Below are 23,053 nucleotides of genomic sequence, written 5' to 3'. Positions count from 1 at the left end.
TCAATTTGACGGCTATTTAATTTTCTCTGAAAATTCGGTGAACAGGAAAATTTTACACCGGTAAATCGGTTAACCAATTTTAGATGATTAACCATTACAATAAAATCTGACTGTTATTGACATTCTAGGCTTTGCAAAGCCACGAAATCTTCTCTATAGTATTGCTGGGAATGGTTAACCGGTTACTCGGTTAACCTTTATTGACATTCTAGGCTTCGCGAAGCTATAAGATCTTCACAATTATTGTTAGGAATGGTACACCGGTAAATCGGTTAGCTGACTCTGTACGGTTCACATTCTGATTCTATACCTAAAGCTAGCTCAACGATTTGCTGCATATTGATATCTCGTCATTATGTGCTGAGAATGACGTAAACTTTTTCGTAATTGGCGAAAAAATGGCGATGATTCTTTTCTGGTTAATTTTTCTGGAATCACACTGTCGCTCAAATCCCCCCGAAACCAAATTAGAAACTCTTGATACGCAGTTAATAAACTGTACTGGCCGTACAAATGAACCTAAAAAACGGCTGCTCGCATTGCCGCTGTCATCATTTTAAAACGCTTACTCACTTGTCATTTCCGATTTATGGAATAGCGACGAGTCCTCATTATACCTTATAAAAAATACAAAAAAATACGTGAATTTTACCGTAATTGTAAACCGCAACATTTTTTACAGAATTTTCCTTGAAATAAGGTCCTATCCCTTCAACCAAATATTGAAATAATACTCTAGGAGTGTTCACTAACGTTGAAATGTACCGATTTCACTTTTTTCCGACACCGCTGAAATATCGTCCTTATCGATACGCCCTGTTGTACGGCCTGCATGACGCACGTTACAGTTATATTTCTCTGTTTAACGCAAACTCTAACATTTCCGCCTTTACGGTTTACTGCATAAGACGCATCGTCATCGGAAAAAAAAAATGAAAAAATAAAAACGAAAAACGCGAGTTCACTTGGCTAACACAGACAGTCCACATAGTTTATTTTTTTCGATGGCGAGCTATGAATATGCAACACTTTTTCTCGAAGCATGGTTCCTAGCTTTCTTTTGAAATTACGAAAGCTTCTACACAGGAAACTAGAGATAGTACTCGCTCATAACATGTCTGAACAAGCCGAGGTCAGAATTGTTTTTAAAATGCAAGGTTTTTTTGACTGCCCTGGTAACCCGCTGGCTCGCTATTCTCAAAACGCTAACTCTGACACTAAACAACAAAACATTTAAAAAATAACTGAAATTTGCCGTTATTGTAAAACGCAACATATTTTACACAATTTTTTCTTAAAGAAATATCCTATCCCTCAACTGAATATGGAAAGAATACTGATGGATAAAGAGTTTGCTGACGTTCAAGTGAAATTTGCCGTAAATGTAAAACGCAACATATTTTACACAATTTTTCTAGGTCCTAATCACTTAACTAAGTATGGAAAGAATACTGATGGAAATATAGTTTGCCAACGCGGAAACGTACCGATATCACTTTTTTTCAATACCGATCGGTATACCGATACGCCTTGTTGCACGGCCTGCATGACGAACGTTACAGTTATATTAATTGTGAACGCAAACTCACTTCGGCCACTTCCGATTTCACAGTTTGCTGCATAACGACGCCTCGTTATCAACCGAAAAAAAAATGAAAAAATACTAACGAAAAACGCGAGTCATACACATTTGCTCAGAGTAAGGTTTCAAACTTTTGACTGAATTTGGAAACTAAAGCGACTTCTGACATGCTGATACATCGTTCGTGTGTCGCCAACTAAAAGCGCAAAGATTACAGACTGAAGAGTTGTAAGAAACCACAGACTCGCTAACATATTTACAACTTCAAAAAAACTCAGAACTTCGATTTTAGTTTACTTTCTGCAGCACAGAGGTTTATTGCCCAACCCAAACCACAACCTCGCTAACATATTTATAACTTCAAAAAAACTCCGAACTTCGATTTTAGTTTACTTTCTGCAGCGTAGAGGTTTATTGCATAACGAGAATCCTTTCATTATTCTAGGAGCGCTAGCTCGCCCCCGTTTCCTTTCTTCCGGTTTGCTGCTTGAGGAGAGCTCATCACTAAACTTCAAAAAACTACGAAAATACTTGGTGAATTTTACCGTAATTGTAAAATGTAACTCGAACATTTTTTAATACACGTTTGTTAGAAGCAAGGCTCCGAGCCCTCAACTAAAATCATAGAGAGAGTGCTGATAGAACAGTCGCACGTTTGCTCAAAGCAACGTCAACTAAAAGTGGAAATAAAACTGATGGAGAGTAACAGCAACTAATGTCACACTCTTGAGGTTTTAGTTTACACGTAAATCCGCGTTAAATTTCCGTTTTTAGCATAGCTGTCTGTAGTCAGTCTTCAATGACTATGTCCCTTTTGAAGACGCGTGCGAACGACATAGAGAGACTCTTTATGACTTTATGTCGTCATAACCGTGCAGGCGTGCAAGTGTCACCTTCGTTGCTGTTTGCGATCACGTGACTATGGCGACCACGATTATTGTGCGTACCCTCCTGATATAGCCCCACCACCCCACCTTTGATTTTCTGATCACTTTTCTCTGATTCCGTTGATCTGGGCGTAAAATAACTTGATGGTATTTCCACTAGTTTCATCTAAGCACTAACCTAAAATCAGCGACGTATCTAGGGTATAGCAGCCATCGCAAAAAGCTATGTGTCGCCGTTCATATAAGTTACAAAAGCAAAGTCCTAAGCCCTCAACTAAAAGTGGAGAGAGCACCGATAGAAGTGTTGCAAGTTTGCTCAAAGCAAGGTCCCGAGCCCACAACTAATAGTGGAATAAATACTGATAGAAGAGTCACAAGCAACTAATGACAGCTTTTTGAGTTTATAATAACACATAAATCCGAGTTAAATTTCCGATTTTAGCATAGCTGTCTGCAACCAGTCGTTAATAGCGGTGACTCTTTTCCGATGATTTCTATTGAAAACGCGAGCGAACGACAGGAAGACATTTTATGTCATCATAAAATGATTGTTGAACCGTGCAGGCGTGCAAGTGTCACCTTATACGTTTTTTGGTACCTCTATAGTATGCGAACCAAGATGGCGAACGCCAGAACGTAGTATGTGTACCTGGTTGGGGTTAGGCCTTAATTTCAGGTATAAATACTACGGGAGTCACTTGGTTAGTCCCCGAACTTGTAATAGAACTAAAATAGGAAAAATTGGAATAAAATTATGGCCCAACCCTAACCTGGTACACATACTACTTTCCGGTGTCCGCTATTTTGGTACGCATACTTCAGGAGTACCCAAAGAAGCGACCCATGGGTATTTTTCGGTGACCCAGTTTTTGATCACGACTCATAGGTTGGAATACACTGGTGGAACCTTCAGCACGCATCTTTTTCGACCTCCCATTAATTTAGTGGTTCCCAAATCGTAACCCGCGGGCCAATTAGAGCCCGCGAAACGATTTAATATGATCCGCCGAACTTGAGTGAAATAGTTTAACCCTTTATGTTATCTCATGTTTACGTTTTATATACGCAAATTGTTACGTCATTGTAACAGTTTAAAACTCTTTTCCAGCCGCCTCTCTGAGGCCATTTTGCATGGGTAATTAAAAAAAAAAATTTCCCTAACCATTAAGCCATAAAGCTTCTCTCATGTCTTTTTATAAGCGTGTGCTATAGTCCTAGTCAGCATTTTATCTTTAAAACGCACTTCTCTAATAGTATTTCATCTATACGACAAAATTTCGAAAATTTCCAATAAACAACCTTCATCTTGAGATATATTGTGTCTAGTAGAGGGTTAATAATTATTTATGATTGATTAATTTTTATTTCAACGTTTTCTTGTGTTATTTTCCTACAGAACAATACCACAACCACTATTATAGCATAAATGGTTACTGAAAATCACAATTGTATTTACAGAATTTTCAATTTCAACGCGTCAATTGATTATTACTGCTCAGTAATAAATTCTTCTATCATAATGGGGCAATACGGCAATAAATAGCTAAGACCGATATTAAGCATGTAAAAATTCAATTATACCGGTAGCGACATCATCCCCTTGCGGACGCTCCCTAATTCCGACCCGCGAATATCCTTCCGCTTCTAATTTTGCCCCCCCCCCCCCCCCCGCTCAAGCCACATTTTTCCTCGCCTTAGTCTTGCAATTTCGTCTATTTAACCTCAATCCGACACTCCAGTTCGTTTCGTCACACTACATATTGATACCTATTGATTTGGTGGTAGATAATAAATAATTAAAAATTGCAGGGGATTACCCTAAAAGGTGAATACGGTTCACTGATATCTTGAGGGAGTAACGATTCGTGAAAAACGACGTCATAATAATAAATGTGACGTCATAGTAAATGAAGCGGAACCGCCTCCCATCCCCCATTTTCTAACCGAATATAAGCTATTCGTATTTATAATATATAGAATGAGGAAAGTGAGGCTATGAGCATACCCAGGGTTGGGGAACGTCCCCCCCCCCCTCTCCGCTCCTTTCAAAAAATGCATTTTCCTGTTTCATAAATAGCAATTTTTCGTAGTTTGAAACGCTTTTTAAACCCTCAAAAGACGTTTTCCGGACCGCTAGCTTATACCGTCTAACTTGGCAATTAAAAATTTTTGAACCCTCTTCAGAAATTTCTTGGACACGCCCCTAGCCCCACCTCTTAGTGGATCTGATTCTATCTTAGGTTATGTTGAATCATATTTTGCTTTTAAAATGTAAAAAAAAAATTCTGTGGGCAATTTTACGTTGCTTGAAACGGTTTTTAGAGCGTTTTCGTCCCACGTTTCTGGAAAAGCTAACTGTTACAAGCTAACTTCGAAATTAGAAATGTCATACTCCTTTCTTCCTTTGAAAAGTCTCGGTTAACATAACTTACCTCAACTTGAGAAAACAGTACAAAATAAACAAGATCGGGCGATTAATGGTGATGGGGCATTAACCGGGGCTCCCGAAGTATGCGAACCAAGATGGCGGACATCGGAATGTAATATGTGTACCAAGTTAGGGTTAGGCCATAATTTTAGGTATAAATACTACGGGAGGCTCTTGGCTAGTCTTCGAACTGATAATAGGACTATAATAAGAAAAATTGGAAAAAAATTATCGCCTAACCCTAACCTGTTACCCATGTTACGTTCCGATGTCCGCCATCTTGGTTCGCATACTTCGGGAGCCCCCATTAACCTACCTTTACTCGTGGGTTTTCAAGTGTCCTGAGAATCTAAAATACTACTCTGTATGAAACAGAAAAATGTTTTATTACATTTCCAAAAAGGGGGGCCCGGCCCCATACACTGACTACGCTCTGACTTAAATTACTTGTCTCAATCTAATATAAACACGAATCGCTTATATTCGGTTACGCCCTTAACTAAACAAATTGAGTTTTCAATAGTGTAAAAAGTATGTATGATACAGAAAAATGTTTTTTTTTTAAAGAGGTGAAGACGGGTCCGGCCCCCAACCTTGACGACCTACGACCCTGTCCTTAATTAGGTCAACCTAATCTTAGTACCGATATTCGGTTACGCTTGAAACTAGAAACATCCTACGACTTTAAAAATATAATATGTGTGGAAGGCGTTCAACTAGGAATATTGATAGAATCGCCCCTTCATATTGCTGTAATAAATAAACGTAAATCAGAGTGCAAAATTAAGTTAAATCACTAATAAATTTATCCCTAATCGTCCATTGCTCGTCCAATTCGGACATATGGATATTTTATTTCATATAGGATTTATTATTGGTATTATTTGCGTTGAATTTCGATTCTGCAATTCTTGATTTACCACGAAATCATAGTTAATTTTACGAAATTTTCAAATAATTTTATCAATAGTGATTCATTGATTGTGCGCTCATAATAAGTACTCGTAACACTTTGAAAAAAATTGCAAAATTTAATAAAATTTCAACTTAATTTAAAGATGTTATATATATGTTATTACTTATATATAGCCTGAACATAATCTATTTTAATCTATTAATACAATATAATAACGTCAAAAAGCGTTTAAAAATACGTTTTTTTTTATTTATTTTTTTGATCTATTTGGGTAACAGGTTATTACATTGCATTGGAATTATCTTTGCTGTTGATCGATATCCTCACAAATTACTGCGCTGTTATTAATTATCGGTTGGGTTCACTCAAGACTGAGTGTCTATTCTCTAATCCAGGGCTTTTCAATTATTTTACCGAAGATCCGCATACAAAACTTCAAAATTATTTGCGTCCGGTGTTTCCAGAGATTATATTTCGGCATCCTTAAACGCACACTTCCTCGGCCGGCTAATGATTATTAGCTAATTAAGATTGTTTATTATGGTGTTATAGTTCTTTTAATATATATTCAAAACAATGAAAGTGATTTCATAAAATGAAATTTTAATAGTGAGGCTAATGATCCAAAATAAAGAATTAGAGCGGTCCGAATCGAATACTCGAAAGGTCCGGATTCGGACCGCGGTCCGCCAGTTGAGTAGCCCTGCCCTAGAACAGCGTTTCTCAAGCTTTTTTGTCCCCAAACACCTGTACTTTTTATTTTTGCCTCGCGGAACACCAAATAATCAGAAGGTAATGGCACTCCCGTTGTATGTGAACCAATATTGCGGACACTGGAACGTAGTATATGTAGTGTAGTGTACCAGGTTAGGGTTAGGCCATAATTTTATTCCAATTTTTCTTACTTCAGTTCTATTAAGGACTAGCCAGTGACTCCCGTAGTATTTGTACCTGAACTTATGGCCTAACCCTAACCTGGTACACACACTACGTTCCAGTGTCCACCATCTTGGTTCACATACTAGAATATACATACCAGGTACCCGAATAGAATGCGGCTATCGCTTAGCTATGCAGTAATAAATACAACGGGCGAAACGACAAAATTCCAACGAAGCGACAATAGCAAATAACATTTTGTATTTTTGTCCATGCAAGCGACTTCTATAACATAAACTGACGTATCGGATGTTATGCCTAATGGGGGGAAATCTGAGTGTTGACAAGAGCCACACAAAACCCCATTGCGGGCCGGATTGTAGCCCGCGGGCCGCCTGTTACACACCCCTGAAATTTGTTGCACAAGACTTGCCAACGTGGCTTCGATGTTTACATCAAAACATTAACGGAATTGCTAACCGCAATGTTTATCTAAATGTGTATTATCCGGGTGGCATCGCTTTTTGCAAAGCCCAAGGCTGAAAGTGTGTTTTCATGACAGGGTCATCCTACTCGCAAAATACTCGAAAACAAAAACACAAAAACGCGAAAAAAAAACACGTAAAACTGCATAAAAACTCCTAAAAAAGATGCGAATCCACCTAAACCCAGTGTAATGTATATCTAAAATGTCTATTATATGATTACCACCGTCTTTTATAGGGCCTATGGCGTAAACAAACTCATTAAATTGCGCAAAAACCAGCTAAAATTACAAATAACTATGCACAAAAACACTAAAACCCCCAAAAAATCTCACTAAGACGTAAAAATGTGCAAATACACATAAAACCAATTCAACGTATATCTAAAATAGTCAATATATGATTAAAACGGTCCTTTATAGGTTTGACAACAGACTAATACTCGGCCAGTCTAGACGCAGTTCGGATGGCGCTCCGGAAGTATTCGTACCAAGATGACGCACAACCTGAACAACTCTAACCTGGTACACATACTATGCTCAGGTTGTGCGCCATTTTAGTACGAATACTTGGGGAGCACCGTTGGGCTGCCAACTTTGATTAATGGATCTTTTGTAGAAAGCCACCGCCAAAATACCACACCCGTCACCGCTCAAAATAAGGGAAATTAGAAATTATCCAGTTAGAATTTTTATTTATTTATTGTTACCCTCTTTTTGCGCTCTTACCTCAGATCAGCGTTGGCAAATTACGGCCCGCGGGCCAGACCAAAGAGATTCATCCGGCCTACTTATGCATGCTAAAATTACGACTATAAAATATCGATGAATATAACGGCATAATGACTCTGATTGTTACATTGTGCTTAATATTATAAACGTTAGCCTAGCTGCTTTAAATAAACTATTTTTATTCATAGTTTCATTTTGATCCCTTGGGCCCTGTAACTGGCCCACTCAAAAAAATAATCGCCCATCCCTGCCCCGTATGGATAAACATATTAGCTTTTTAGCCATGTGTGTACACGGTACACTAAACCACGGCTACTCAACTGGCGTACCGCGGTCCGAATCCGACCCTTTTAGGTGTTCGATTCGGACCGCGCCTAATTATTATGAGGAAATAATGTGTTCTGGTTCAAAACAAACACAGACGATAAATTGAAACCGTTTGCTTTTAAACAAACCGTTGAAATAACTTTAATTCCTAAGTTAATTTTTTGTGACAAGATATTATTAAGAAAATAATTTGCTTATCGTGTACACCAGGGATACTCTTTTGGGTATTCGATTCGGACTGCGCCTAATTCTTTATTTTGAATCATCTGCTCCACTTTTGAAGTTTTCTTTTATGAAATCACTATAGATTTAAATATATATGGAAAAAAACTAAAACGCCATAATAAACAATCTTGATTAGCTAATAATCATTAGTCGGCTGAGAAAGTGCGTGTTTAAGGATGCCGAAATATAATTTCCGGAAAGACCGGACCCAAATCTTTTTAAAGTTTTGTATGCGCATCTTCGGTAAAAATAGTTGAGTAGCCCTGCTAAAAACAATAGCATACCTCAGTCTCTCGTTTCAACTGTGTTCAAGTCCTGTTCTCGACCAGTTTTGTTTGCTGTTGTCGTGAGGTTTGATAAGGCGACTTGCAGGTTACTTAAGTTCAGTTGAGATGTTGACAATGACGCATAATAACAGCACATAAGCTTAGCCTATTTGTTTTCAAAGCGAATTTGCGGCATTTGCAAGTGAGACACAAACTCGTACGTCTTTTTCAACACCATTTTGCTCTATACTTGTCATCCACAGCTAACACTGCGTTTTTCGGACACCCCACGCCACCCCCCCCCCCTCCCATTCGAAATGTAAAAAATAGCAATTTTTCGAAGCTTGAAACGCTTTTTAGACCCATAGACCTTAGACCAGGGGTTCTCAACCTGGGGTTCGCGATCCCCCAGGGGTTCACAAGACGATTTTCAAGGGTACTTGGATGACAATCGTGAAATGCACGGCTTGGCAGTCGTTACAGCAAATTGTTAGTCAATATATCACAATTCAGTTTGGTGTCTGATTACTGGGGGTTCGCGTTGATTGTTTCGTGACTCTGGGGGGGTACTTATCAGAGAAAAGGTTGAGAACCCCTGGGCTTAGACCCATTGAAAGTACACCTTTTCTGAAAACTGTCAGCTGGCTGTTACGGCCTATTTGGCAATTAAAATTATGCCCCCCCCCCCCCACTCCTCTGAAAATTCCTGGCTAAGCCCCTGTGGCTACGATCTTGACTCATTAGGACGAAGACCCGGATGCGGGAACTAGTCTGCCCTAGTGATATGGGCGATGATAACACACTCATATGGGTGTGTATTGGGAGGGGCCGACGAATCCTTGAACCATGAATCTTCTGTTCTTCAAAATTGTTATGACGTCATAATCTGTGTTTATGTCGTCATTTTTGTCTATAACTATATTCATGCTTAATTATTAGACTCCAGCGAGATTTCTATTACACACTAATTTACTAATATACTGTCATATTTGCGCACAACTTACAGGAATTTCAAATTTCTACATTGTCCCCTCTAACCCACTTTCCCCCATCTCCCTACGCCCCCAAATTTAACATTTCGGAACCAATGAGATTGGCTTATCTGAAGTGGGATTATTGCTAGTGCATTTATATTCGATCGTTACGCTACAGCCAACTTGATGTTGATTGGCCTGCGGTACGGAAGTAAACAAGGAAGTATCGATACATGAGTGAGATGTCTGTTTTGGTAAATTAACTGCGCACAGTTTTGTTTGTATTTACGACCGATATTTGCGAAATGCCTGTGAGTTGAAACTTACCAGAATTTACCGGTTTAAACCGGTTTTAACTGATTAAAATTTGTTTTTTAGTAGAATACTTTGGGGGTGTGATGGAGGTGTGATGGGGGCGTTGTCGAGACTAAAGAAAACACGAGAAGAGGGTTTTTTATTTGTTGAAAGTTAGATACCCATGAGTCTGTTTTGAGTATGTCGACGTGTAGGCTTTTCAAAATGATTTACTCAAAGCAATGCAAATCGCACAGTGGCGTATCATTGCTCGTGCAATGGCTGCTATTTGGAGAGGGTCGCACAAGTTTTACGCGTGAAATGTTTCATTAAATTTTGAAATAATTAAAACTCGATTTTTACTTGAACAATAACGTATAAGTAAGTACAGAGGCGTAGCATTGGGGACGCTTGGGTTTAAGGGTCGGACCCCCTGCCCCCCTCTTGCCAGTATCTTAATTCTACAACAGTCGTCAAAAAGTGTCAGTCAACGATCAAAGGGACGAATTTTTAAACTTTGACACGGGCGCCATTTTGCGTTTTAAAGTACGGTAATTCAAATGTGTGCTTTTTATATATTTATAGCTTATACAATTCAGAGATGGAAGATAATAAAGATTAAATTGTTTCAGCGGGCTTCTGTTTCGCCAAAAAGGTTAAAAACCACTGGCTCAGGGCTTTATTTAGAGCGAAAGACATGCGTATAGCTCACAAAAAGTTTATGCTTGTCTGAAGCCTTTTTTGGAGAGCATTCAAAAAACTCAAATTCGAAAAACTCATGAACGTTTCTTATGTATATCCGAAATCGTTTAGTTTAATTTAAATCTTTATCTGTTTTTTCAAAAACTTATCAAGAGCGAAATTGCGCGGTATTGCTCACAAAAAAAACATGCTCGTCTGAAGCCTTCCGTGGAGAGGAGCGTTTACTCATAAACGATTCCTATGTATATCCGACATCGCCTGGTTTAATTTGAATTAATATCTGCTTGTCTAATAACACATTAAGAGCGAAGAACTATGCGTCGCCACTTAGAACTAAAGAAGACTCATTTCTGAGCAAAGTTAACAACCAACGGCCACTGAAGTCGTGGTATACCTTGCAAATATTTCTAGGCTTGCCTGAAGCCTTGTTTCGGGTACCAATGTAATTACTCACAAAGATAACGCCAACGTCTAGTTCAATTTAAACAATTAACTGCTTGTTCAAGTCTTATTAAGAGCGAAATTACGCGGTATAACTCACGAAAAAAATTGTATACTTGTAAAAAACCTTCTTTTGGGCGCAATCGAAATTAACTCATAAACGATTTCTAAGTACATCCGATTCGTACCCCAAGTTCAATTCAACTCATTAATTGCTTGTCTGAGACTTCATCACGGCACAGCTTACGAAAACCCATGTTTTGTAAAGAATTGTATTTGGTAATCATACGCATAAAGATTACTCCCTATATTCGACTTTGCCCAGTTAATTCATAAACGATTCATGGGTGTATTCTACATCATCTAGTTTAATTAAAAATTTAAATTCTTAACTACTTGTCTAAAGCCTAATTAAGATCGGACTCGCGGTATAGCTTACAAAAAATTCTATGCTTGTAAAAGATTACTCATAAAAGATTACAATGAAGGCAACGGGCAAAATAGCGAACGAGTCAACGAAGCGATTAGATCATGAAACGTATTTTTATCCAAATGAGCGATTTTTGAAATATAAATTGTCGGATTACGATTTTATGTATAATGAGTTAAAATCTGAGCCTTTGCAAGGGCTTCACTAAATTGTTTGGCGGGACGGGTTGTGATTGTGGCCCACTGGCCCTCTGTTGCGCACTCCCGGTTTAGTTTAATCTAAATCAGGGGTGTGCAAAGTGCGGCCCGCGGGCCAAATGCGGCCCGCAAGGGAAAATTGTGCGGCCCGCGGAGGCAACTGAATAGCAGTTTGAAAAATTTTAATATTAAAAGATAAAATAGCTAAATGAGTTTTGGTTCCAGCCTATCAGTTGATGTTGTCTAAATCGAACCTAGAATAAGATTTGACAGTAAATTATTTGGAAATGAAACTTGGCGCATTTTACTGAAAACTTCTCAATCAAGTTACTTCCCACATTTGAAAAAGTCATGACTTCAAATATGGCACTTTTCGGTAAAATATTCTTGTTCTAAAATGGGCGTCGCATCGAATTGGTAGCACTTCCATTTAAGCAAATTTGGATAAAAGTAGTCGGGAAAAGAATACAGCAGCAAATTTCTCACTGAATTCGTTTAAATTGGGTTCAACAATATATATCTTTGAATTACAGTTCTAAGAACTTAATGCGTTTTAACTCATCATTTCTGTAAGGACCATGAGATCAATAACAAAAAAACACCATTTTGTGTCTGCAACTAATAGAAAGCATGTGTGAAATGTAGGTGCGGCCCGCGGTTTAACCCGGTTATTGATATTTGGCCCGCCTGCGAAAAAGGTTGCACACCCCTGATCTAAATCATTAACCTCTGTCCAAAGACATATTAGAAGCGAAATTGCGTGGTATAGCTCAGATATCGACTTTCCTCTCACGAATACACTCACGAATATGTTAAAAAACAACTCGAGAATCCTACCGCTAATTTGAACTAGTTAACTATTTTCGTACATGGGCTGGCAATCGAGAGATCAGCGTCGATCGCCTTATCGGCTTTCCTCTCTCTAGAAAAATGACCGGAAGTTTGTAACTGGTTCAATTTTTTCTTATTTCCCTACGCGACCTGAGATTCGTAACTAGACAAGAGATAGTGACACATAATTAATCTGTCTTATCGGCTCACCTTTCTCATTAGACAAAGTTCCGTATCGAAGATTAAAATTCCGTATAGATAAAAACTGGCAACTCGACGAAAGGCCGTGGACTCAATTGAGATCGAAAATTCTTAGCTGTAGAACAAGAGTATGTTCTATTCAAAAAACACTTTGAAAATATTTGGATGGAACGTAAATATTTAAAATCAAGCAATGTAAATATCCAAAATAGGTCGGTAAAGATCAAATCTAGTAAATATTTTTATTTTCAATAAGCTTCACGCCCCCTCAAAAAAATTGACTATGCCCCCCTTATGGGGCGCGCCCTACCGTCTGAGAAGCACTGCTTCAGAACAAATATGAAAATCCTGTTTCGACAATACACACACGGAAGTCTCTTGAAAAAAAACGAACGCAAAAATAAAGCGATCAGGGTTGCGAACTATTAAATATGAATTACGAATTCTTAAATGTGATAACTTAGTTATACTTACTTCGTACGAGTACACTGTTTTATCGACCCCCCCCCCCCCCCCGACCCCGAAAAAATATTAAATCCCCTCCTGGAAACTATAGACCAGGGGTGTGCAACAGGCGGCCCTTTATTTCTGTAAGACTAAGCGATAGCCTTTTTGTGGTGAGAAATTTTTTATTTCATTGTGTACCCGGTAGATAAAAAATGTTGCACACTCCTGCTATAGACTAATTACTGATACATGGCATGAGCTGCCAACCGAGAGAGCACAGCCGTCGGTCGATGTATACGCTTTCCTCTCTCTAGAAAATTGAACGAAATCTTGTAACTCGTTGAATATTTATCTACCCGACCAAATAGGTAAAAAATCTAATCGCACCTCGTTCCTCCCACCCCAACCACCTAGTGAAACATGAAAATTTAGTAGAGATGAGAACTGGCAACTCGACGAGAGGCAGTAGACTCAATTATGATCGTGCCTTCTGATCGACTTTCGTTTCTCCATGATAAGCTTCACGCCCCCTCAAAAGATTGTCTACGCCCCCTTGTGGGACCGCCCTACCGTTTGAGAACCACTGCTCTGGAACAAATACGAAAATCCCGTTTTGACAATACACACACGAAAGTCTCTCTGAAAAAGCCCGACGGAAAAATGAAGCGCTCGGGGTTGCGACGTTCTTATATACAATGGATTAGTTCGTTCGAGGTTCATGTCGGTTTCTTAATGCTCTTAATTTTTTCTGGTTGTGGCTGTACTTATGTATGGACCATACGTGTCCGTTTACTAAATAAATGAAGCAGATAACAAATAAGTAAACAATGACTGTCATAATTTGCTTCCTGTCTGAATTATCCTATGACATTTATGGCCATGGATAAATAGTTCGATTTATCTTAGAATGTATGACTCAGCTTAAAGAAATACTAATTATTTATCGGATGTGATTTATGCTCGATTGAGCGCTTTCCGCTAAATATCATCGAAAATTATAATTTCGGGTAATAAGAGGGCGCATAAGTTGAGCTGGGTTATTGCATTAATTATAATAAACTTAACCTAGCGTAGGAGTGTACAACGTTTTTTCTACAGCCGGTCGTAATTCGTTTCTGTAAAACAGTGGTTCCCAACCCGCGACTCGCGAGCCAATTACGGCCCACGTTACAATTTAATATGACCCGCCGAACTTAAATGAAAAAGTTTAACACTTTATGTATTTTTTGCGTTTTATATACCGCATTGCTACGTCGTTGTCACAGTTTAAGCGCGTGTATATTCGTAACAATTAAATTGTGCCGGTATCTAAAATATAAGTACCGGTATTGATATCGGCTCATTGTGGGCGCTGCCCTGCTCCCGACAAGCGAATATCCTTTCTCTTATAATTTCGACCCCCATGCCCCCCCCCCCCCCCCCCCCCCCCGTTAATTAACTTAGGAATCACAGGGAATCGCTGCGGTATAAGGAAAACGACCGCCAGCGATGTCGAGATCTTTCATGAGTTTGGTATGTTCAATTAAAGAATCGATTTTTACGGGTATGTCTCAAGAGCGGGCAAGGCTTTTGCCCATCTGGACTGACGGGTCAAGTGAGTGTGACGTAAAAGTTACATTTTATGAACAATATTTACAGTGTTACAAAAAAAATGCCGAAAATAATAAGCCTCGTGCCCAAACTAAATTTAAACAAAATCTTAACAAATTCCTTGAGCTATTTTTTAGCTGAAAGATCAAAATTAGTTACCTCCATATTGGTACACACACTTCCGGAGCGCCCAAAATCGGAACTTCTCCTTGGGCGTACAATTTATCTTTATGGGCCGCATTTGGCCCGCGGGCGGCAGGTTGCACACTTCTTCTCTAACATAATCTAATATAAAGAGAATCAAAGCAACAGATCAGATGGCGGTGCGAAAACTGAACCGAACTTAACAAATATGAAAAAATAAATAAGTAAACAATGACTAACATAATTTGCTTCCTGTCTGAATTATCATCTGACATTTATAGCCGTGAATAAATAGTTCGATTTACCTTAGAATTAAGTGTGATCTGGTATAAACCAATGCTAATTATTTATCGGAAGTGATTTATGCTCGATTGAGCGCTTTCTGCTAAAAATCATCAACAATTCAACATCAACGAAAAGAGCTCTTCCCAAGACTTTCGATAAATAATTAGCATTGATTAATACCAGATCACACTTAATTCTAAGATAAATCGAACTATTTATTCATGACCATCGATGTGAAATGATAATTCAAACAGGAAGCAAATTATGTTAGTCATTGTTTACTTATTTGCCAACTACTTCATTTATTTAGTAACCAAACAGGTATGGTCCGTATAAAAATACGAGCTTCACCAGAGAAAATCGAAGTTCGGAACCCTTTTAAAATGTGAAAAAAAAAATTTGGTGCTCTATAAGTATGCACACCAAGATGTCGCACAACCTGAATTCTAACCGGTACACACATACTATGTTCAGGTTGTGCGCCATCTTGGTGCGCATACTTCTGAGGGTCCAAAAAATTCTTTATCATACATAGCAATTTTTCGTAGCTGGAAACGCTATTTAGACCCTCAAGACCAGAGTCGGCCAACCTTTTTGGCCGACGGGCCATATTTAGTTTACTATTAATTGCGCGGGCCACTTAACATGGTAATTATATTCTAGTTTTGCTACACTGACTAAAAGTTTATGAAAAAACAAACAAAACCCTTGCACCAAACTTTCTCAATAATAAGAACAATAAAAAAACGAAGATACAGTAAAGTCAACAAAGCTTTTTCTACACGTAGACATTTTAGTGTGAAGTTTGGCACTGTTTTACGATATTGTTTCGATAAGTTTGTCAATATTCGCTGAAAAGGACGATGTAGCAATGCGAAGCGAATTTTCCATATGACTGTCAGAAATTAGTGATCTCAGAGGGAATTTGACATGGTTCATCTGTGAAAAAACTTGCTTGTACGAGTACATGCTGCCAAATTATTATGAGGTCATTAAAACTGCCATTCTGCCCAAGTGTGTAAGCTACTATTTATGTATCGATTTCTTCCAGTTGGGTATGGCACTCATGGCTCGTTTGAAAGAGCTAGCAGAGCGCATTTCAGGAAAATAAACAAATTGTTTGTATCAAATCTTCATATTAACTACATCCCTCGAAAAATAAAAGTTTTACTCAAATTTTTTTTTATTTCGAAAATACGGCGCGGGCCACTTGAAACTCCTCGACGGGCCACATGTGGCCCGCGGGCCATGGGTTGGACGACCCTGCCCAAGACTCTTGTAAACCCCCTGACCCGCTAGCAGTTACGTTCTAACTTGGCAATCAGAAATTAGTTTAGAGCCGTGTTCTGAGCGAAGGCACGTAACAAATATAAAAGTGCAGCCGAAAATTGGCTTGCATCACTTATGTCACTGAATTGACTAGTGTTATGGCTATAGCTGAAATAGCGAAGTTGAATGATGTGCTTGGCAGTCTAAATTATTATCTGGCTTTCTATCTTTTTGGTCGGGAATATATGCTGACAATATAGGCATCATAGAAAATTAAAAATCAAATGCGGATTCTATTAGCATGGGATGACTATGTCTGATAACTATGTGTTTGCACAATAAAAGTGTTTGTTTTGTATTGCACTGCTTACCTATTCTTGGCACTATTATGGCCCGCGAACAATGAAAAAATAAATTTGTGGCCCGCGAAGTGGACAACCTTGGATCACCCTGATCTAAAACGTAGTGACACATATTGGCAGCGCATATCGTAAATCAACTTGCTTATTATGTGTCGAATAAGCGTCAAAAATACATTTCAACTGTCTTACATACTTTAATAATATATCGCAATTACAAAATGCAAGGCAATTTTCGGGTGCACTTTTATTTTGTGAGTTTTAACTGCTATTGATGGGTAAACCAAACTTTGATGATATGATATAGAAAAATGCTTTGTTTTTTTAATTTCAAAAGGGGGTTTCCGACCCGCAACCCCCTCTGGGTACACCCCTGAAAGTTTAATATTACATATCAGTTGCTTCTTGCACGAAGCCTTGTTCTGAAAACTAGCGAAAAAAAATCGCAACCCGAAAACTCTTCGACACAGCGGATGATCATCCATGCCACAGCGGAACTATTTAATTAGGGATTTGAATAATTAATATGCAAATTAGGTCAACTTACTTATTACGTCATGGAGAGTATCAAAAATAATCTAGTACGTAAGACATTCTTCAATAAGATTATTTGCGCATTAAGAAGGCTCTAGGGCGCATGTGAACAAACTACGGCATGTGAACAAACTACGGCCCGCAAACCAAATCCGGCCTGTTGGGTAATTCAATCTGGCCCGCCTGATGCTTCAACAAACAAACTAAAACCAAATTTTGATGTTTAAGCTAAAAATAACTCGAGGAATTTGTTGAGATTGCGATTAAATTTAGTTTCGACACGAGGCTTATTGTTTTCCATCTTTGCTTTGTAACACTGTAAATATTGTTCATAAAATGTGCTTTTTACGTCGCACTTTCATGGCCCGCCAGTCTGGGTGGGTAATTTTTTTTTGGCTCTTGGTCCAAAATCATTGTTCACCCCTGCTTTAGGGCAATTATAGAAACTTGCCTTGGTGAAACATATTTAATTAATAAAAAATATTTACGATTCATTCAGAACTCTCCCTCTTAGTAATTACGCTCTCAAGAACCTAATATCGCCTCCTTGAAACTTAATTTAGCGAAAAAAACATTTTGCAATTAGGCAGAATTTTTCACGCATGATTGAACTTTTTAATCATTCTACTGCTGACCGATCGATAAACTTCTAATTCAAAGGTTATTCGGGGTTCAATACTCAGATTCATGAATCATGGCGCGTGGAGCATAAATCATTTGAAATTTGCGACAGAACATCAGTTTCTTTATTTTTATTAGTAGAGAAAGAGAGAGATTTATATATTTTTTGGTCAATTAAAAAAAAAAAATGGTAATAATAATTATACAATGAAAATTATACAAAATATGCAAGTCAATTCGGTATAGACTGGAGGAAGCGATACGACCATAAGGTCATCAAAGTCAGCTCTCCCCAAATTCACTATCAAGATTCACAGTTGGTGTATATAAACTATGCATCATCTGATCTGTTTGTCACACAAAACATTTATTTTTAATATATACGTTGATAATAAGACACAAATTCAAAAAGTTTGGGCGTTGATTCTTGAGAAAGAAAATTATATATATATATATATACACGAATTGTTGAATTCGGGCGTTGAAGCTTGAAAAATAAAAATATACAGCGGGAACTCGGATTTAAACTTGAAGAGAAATTGGGCGAGACTAACTCTCAATTCTTACTCAATACCGTTACGCTAGTGAATCCGTATGCGTATATTGCAAGGATGCTGTTGCAGAAATAAAATTGTCTGAATAACTACTTGTCTGAAGAAATCTGATTCTGGTCAGACAAAACGTAACAGAAATACATTTGTGTTAGTGTGCAGCAGGACTTGCATACTCGCTACCGCAGCTCTGATTACCCTTCATGGGCTTGCAGGTTCGAATCCCATGCGGGATGATCATGTGCGAGAGGATTGCTGGACTCCTCGCTACGGCTTCCTCCACTATCAAGTCCATGCTTCCGGAAAAAAAATGTCGCAGAAATAAAATTGTTGTAAACTACTTGTCTGAAGAAGTCTGATTCTGGTCAGACAAAACGTAACAGAAATCATTTGTGTTAGTGTGCAGCAGGACTTGCATAGTTTATTATTATTATTATTCATATACATATGGCATCAAACCTCTAAAAGGCATGGTCCGTCCTGACTGGTAGCCAAACGGGATAACGGCTGAAAACACTTTTACTAACTTACAGAAACATAATAGTGCAATGCGCCTAGATACCTGAGCAACCATGGCCTAAAGCAGACATGAGCAAACTACGACCCGCGGGCCAAATCCGATCCGTTGGGTAATTCAATCTGGCCCGCCTGATTCTGCCTCAACAAAACTAAAACCAAATTTTGCTGTTTTAGCAAAAAATAGCTCAAGGAACTTGTTGGGGTTGCGGTTAAATTTAGTTTTGGCACGAGGCTTATCGTATTTCAATTTTGCTTTTGTAACACTGTAAATACTGTTCATAAAATGCAACTTTTACTCCACACCTACATGGGCCGCCGGTTTAGATGTGCAAAAGTTTGGGCTGCTGATCTGGAAACCTTGCCTACCCCTGGTCTAAAGTATACACTAAAAGTCAACGGAATGAATTTTTCAGCTAAACGAGCTGAAAGTGCTCACTGACTTGCCATGATAGTGTAGTACGCCTAAATGCCATTCGACGCCGCCTTTCGCTGAACCTATTCTGCAAATGAATTTCAATGTCCAGAGTCGCTTAATTTTCACATTCCCTTAGGAGTTGCGAACGCCTTGATCATTGGAAAAATAATAAACAAACAAAAGTTATTCAATTTTCGACGCGGTAACATATCGACCGTTGCCAGATTTGACACTTGGGAAATCGAAATCTCATTCATGGCAATTTGTTTTAAGCCTTTTCCGATTAATTAACAGAACAGAGCGGAAATCATCGAGATTGATCGACTTCCCAGGTTAAAGGTTAAAATTACAATAAAAATGATGATCGTCTCGTGTAGGGAAACATTAGAACCCCAGCAAAGAAACGGTAAACCACTAAACTTTTTTTGCATCATTTACCCCTTTAGCGAACAAGATTTACCCCCAATATATCCATTGGTGATCATTTATTTAAAATTCGTCAAGCGAAGTATGAGACTTTAGACGCAAAGTTTCTCTATCTCTCCCTTTTCTTACCCCATCTTGTCTGCGAGAGTGGGGTTCAGTAAAGAAAGAGCGGTTAAGAAGAGAGTATTGAGGCAGGAGAGTGACGGGAGGAAGTAAGAATGGAAGTTGGAAAGAATTTGACACAATATTTCTCGTAACTAAATAAGTAAATAGACGCAGATTTTGTTCATTCCGAATCGTTTTCACAGTAACGGAATTAACCCCTAAGAATGACGAAATTTACCTACACGGGTAAATTGACCCTAGGTTAAGAAGTGAGTGCCATAAACCGATGATTTCTATACAAGGAGCAAATGTTTAAATTTTTGGATGTGAAGGGTTTCAAAAGGCGCGGAATAGGAGTGGGAACCACTAGATTAAGTGTTAAAAAACGTCCCCATAATCGCTGATCACCGTGTGTCCCCGGTAGGGCTGGGCATTTAAAAATCGAATAGTAAATTATTCGAATCGGTTCAGATGATAATTCCGAATCGCCGCCATTTTGTTTCGAGGTACAACACTCACTCATTTTTTTGTGAAGTCCCATTTTCAAAATGCAATTCTGACATATGACTCTTTACTTCCGAGTGGGTTATTAATGAAACATGTTTTTCTTATTGTGTGTGACAATTCGGCGAACTGACTGAATAATAGATTCTATGTTTTCAGTAATTTATGGGACTGGAGGACCTATTACAATAAGAAAGTCACATTCAATGCAAGTATTCGATTCAAAAAAATATTCGATTCAATTCTGAAATCAAAAATACACACCCTTAATAATAATAATATGTGTAGTGAACGTTTCTGTTTGAAGCGAAAATCTTTCATTCCAATACTACCTATATATTATATTACATAATATACCTCTTACAATAAAAAAAAATTCACATACAAGTGGAAATCTTACAAGTATTCGAGAATCGAAAAAAATATTCGATTCGATTCTGAAATCATCGAGTATTCGAAAATGCCCATCCTAAGTCACAGTTATTCTCAAACGACGTGACATCCAAAGGCGGGTCAACTAAAATTTCCTTTGGACCACGTTTTTTTTTAAATAATTAAAAAAATGAAAAATGTCCCAACAACCACATGATAGCAAAATGAACACTTCGTGTCCAATAATCGATAGGAAATTGAAAATTACGCACAACAGTATGGATGATCGATATCAATTTCAGGAAGTAATCAATCAAATTTCGACACCCACTAGGGGGCGATCAAGTGGAAAATGTATCCCACGGGAATTTTCAGCAATCAATGCCATCAGGCCGGAGCTAATTGGTTTATTATGTCGAATTAAAAAAGAGCAAAAATTGGTACACTTGTAGTATGCGAACCAAGATGGCGGACATCGGAACGTAGTATGTGTAGCAGATTAGGCCATAGGTACAAATACCACGAGAGTGACTTGGCCAGTCTATAGAACTAAAATACGGAAATTGGAATAATATTATGGCCTAACCCTAACCTGGTACACATACTACGTTCGGTGTCCGCCATTTTTGGTTCGCATATTCCAGGAGTACCTAAAAGGATCGAATATATGACTAAGCCTAATGTAAGTGAATTATGCCACAAAAAAGTGTTAGGAGGCAAAGGCGTAACCAATGAGGGGAGATTCGATGGTCCGATCACCCCCTCCACCCTTTTTGAAATGGAAAAAAAGACATTTCTCTGTATCATACAAATCAATTTTTGGTATATTGAAACGCTTTTCAGACCTTTAAGTCTCTTAAAAACCCACGCTCTCCCACTGCTGGGCCACATTAATATTTCGAGGAAGGCCACAGAACAATTAAAAATTGCTAGTTTTATTTATGTCACAATAGTCAATTTTGATTGTAGCAGCAATCAATGACGATGCTGTTTTCTGCTACTGAGAGTTATAAACGTTTAAGTGTTTATTTTCGCAGAAAGATCTTGATTTTTCTTGTAGTTTTCCCCATACAATAAAAAGTTGATGGGCCACAATAATTTTTGGGCAGCAAAAACGGACCACAACAAAAAAAAGGTTGAGAACCACTGTGCTAGACGTTACTACGGTCTAATTTGACGATTAGAAATTTCAAAACACATTTCTGGCTACAACCCTGTTACCAGGAATCGGGTCCGGTATAGGACTAGAAATGACTGACTCCATTATTCCTGAAAATGATTTAAATAAGCTCTGGTCATTCCCACTAGTCTAACCACAAACCAAACTAATCCCAAATTTTGATGTTTTAGCTAAAAATAGCTCAAGGAATTTGTTAAGATTGCGATTAAATTCAGTTTTGCATAAGATATGTATTTATTCATATAAGGTATATATTTATTTTGTAGAGTTATCAAAATACAGACGAACGGGGTATTCCACCTTTTCAACTGGGTTACCCGAAGCCAAGGCGCTTCTGCCGTGAAAAAATAGTTCGCTGATTTTGAAGATGACCTAGCTGCCCATGTGGTTTCAATGAAAAGTGTTGAACAACGTGCTGTGATAGAAACAATATGTTCCCCAGCTGTTTGTTTTAGTGAGGGTGTTCCCAAATTGAAGAAGATGGTAGATATTTTGTTATTAGTGATAAAACTATAAAAATGTGTTATGTATGCGGCATAGGAAAATAAATGGATAAAAACAACCTGCGTTACTGCCACTGCGTTAGTATATTTTCCTGGTGCGTTTAGCGTTGTCAAAATGATTCCATTGGTGTATTTTTATGATTAGTCAAACGCTCGAACAGCCAACTATTACGTCATAACCACTTGAAATTTACACCCACTAAAACAAAAAGACGAGTTCCAACACGCATCCATATATTTTATTCACCTGTAGATATGATATGCGTAAATTGCCCATCTGTACAATGATTAATAAAATTATGTTCTATTCATACCCCAAGAGAGGTAAGCCGATAAGACGTTTTTTGGGTACTCCCGTAGTATGTGAACCAAAATGACGGACACCGGAACGTAGTAGGTATGTGTACCAGGTTAGGATTAAGTCATAATTTTA

At 38.2% G+C, this 23,053-nt stretch overlaps 1 protein-coding gene across 1 annotated transcript in view; it reads right to left on the bottom strand.

Annotated features, from left to right (window-relative positions):
• The window catches only part of LOC120341414 (organic cation transporter protein-like), a 29,660-nt gene extending 14,647 nt beyond the window's left edge, over nt 1-15,013 (bottom strand). Inside the window, exon 1 of the mRNA XM_078120009.1 lies at nt 14,993-15,013. Within this exon, the coding sequence (XP_077976135.1) occupies nt 14,993-14,998 (6 nt within the window). The 5' untranslated portion in view covers nt 14,999-15,013. The remainder of the gene's footprint in view (nt 1-14,992) is intronic.
• Between the last annotated feature and the right edge of the window lie 8,040 nt (nt 15,014-23,053).

Source organism: Styela clava, chromosome 14, assembly GCF_964204865.1.
Source record: "Styela clava chromosome 14, kaStyClav1.hap1.2, whole genome shotgun sequence".
Taxonomy (NCBI): Eukaryota; Metazoa; Chordata; class Ascidiacea; order Stolidobranchia; family Styelidae; genus Styela; species Styela clava.
The sequence above is the reverse complement of the archived record's forward strand: the minus strand, read 5'-3'. Positions and strand labels throughout refer to the sequence as shown.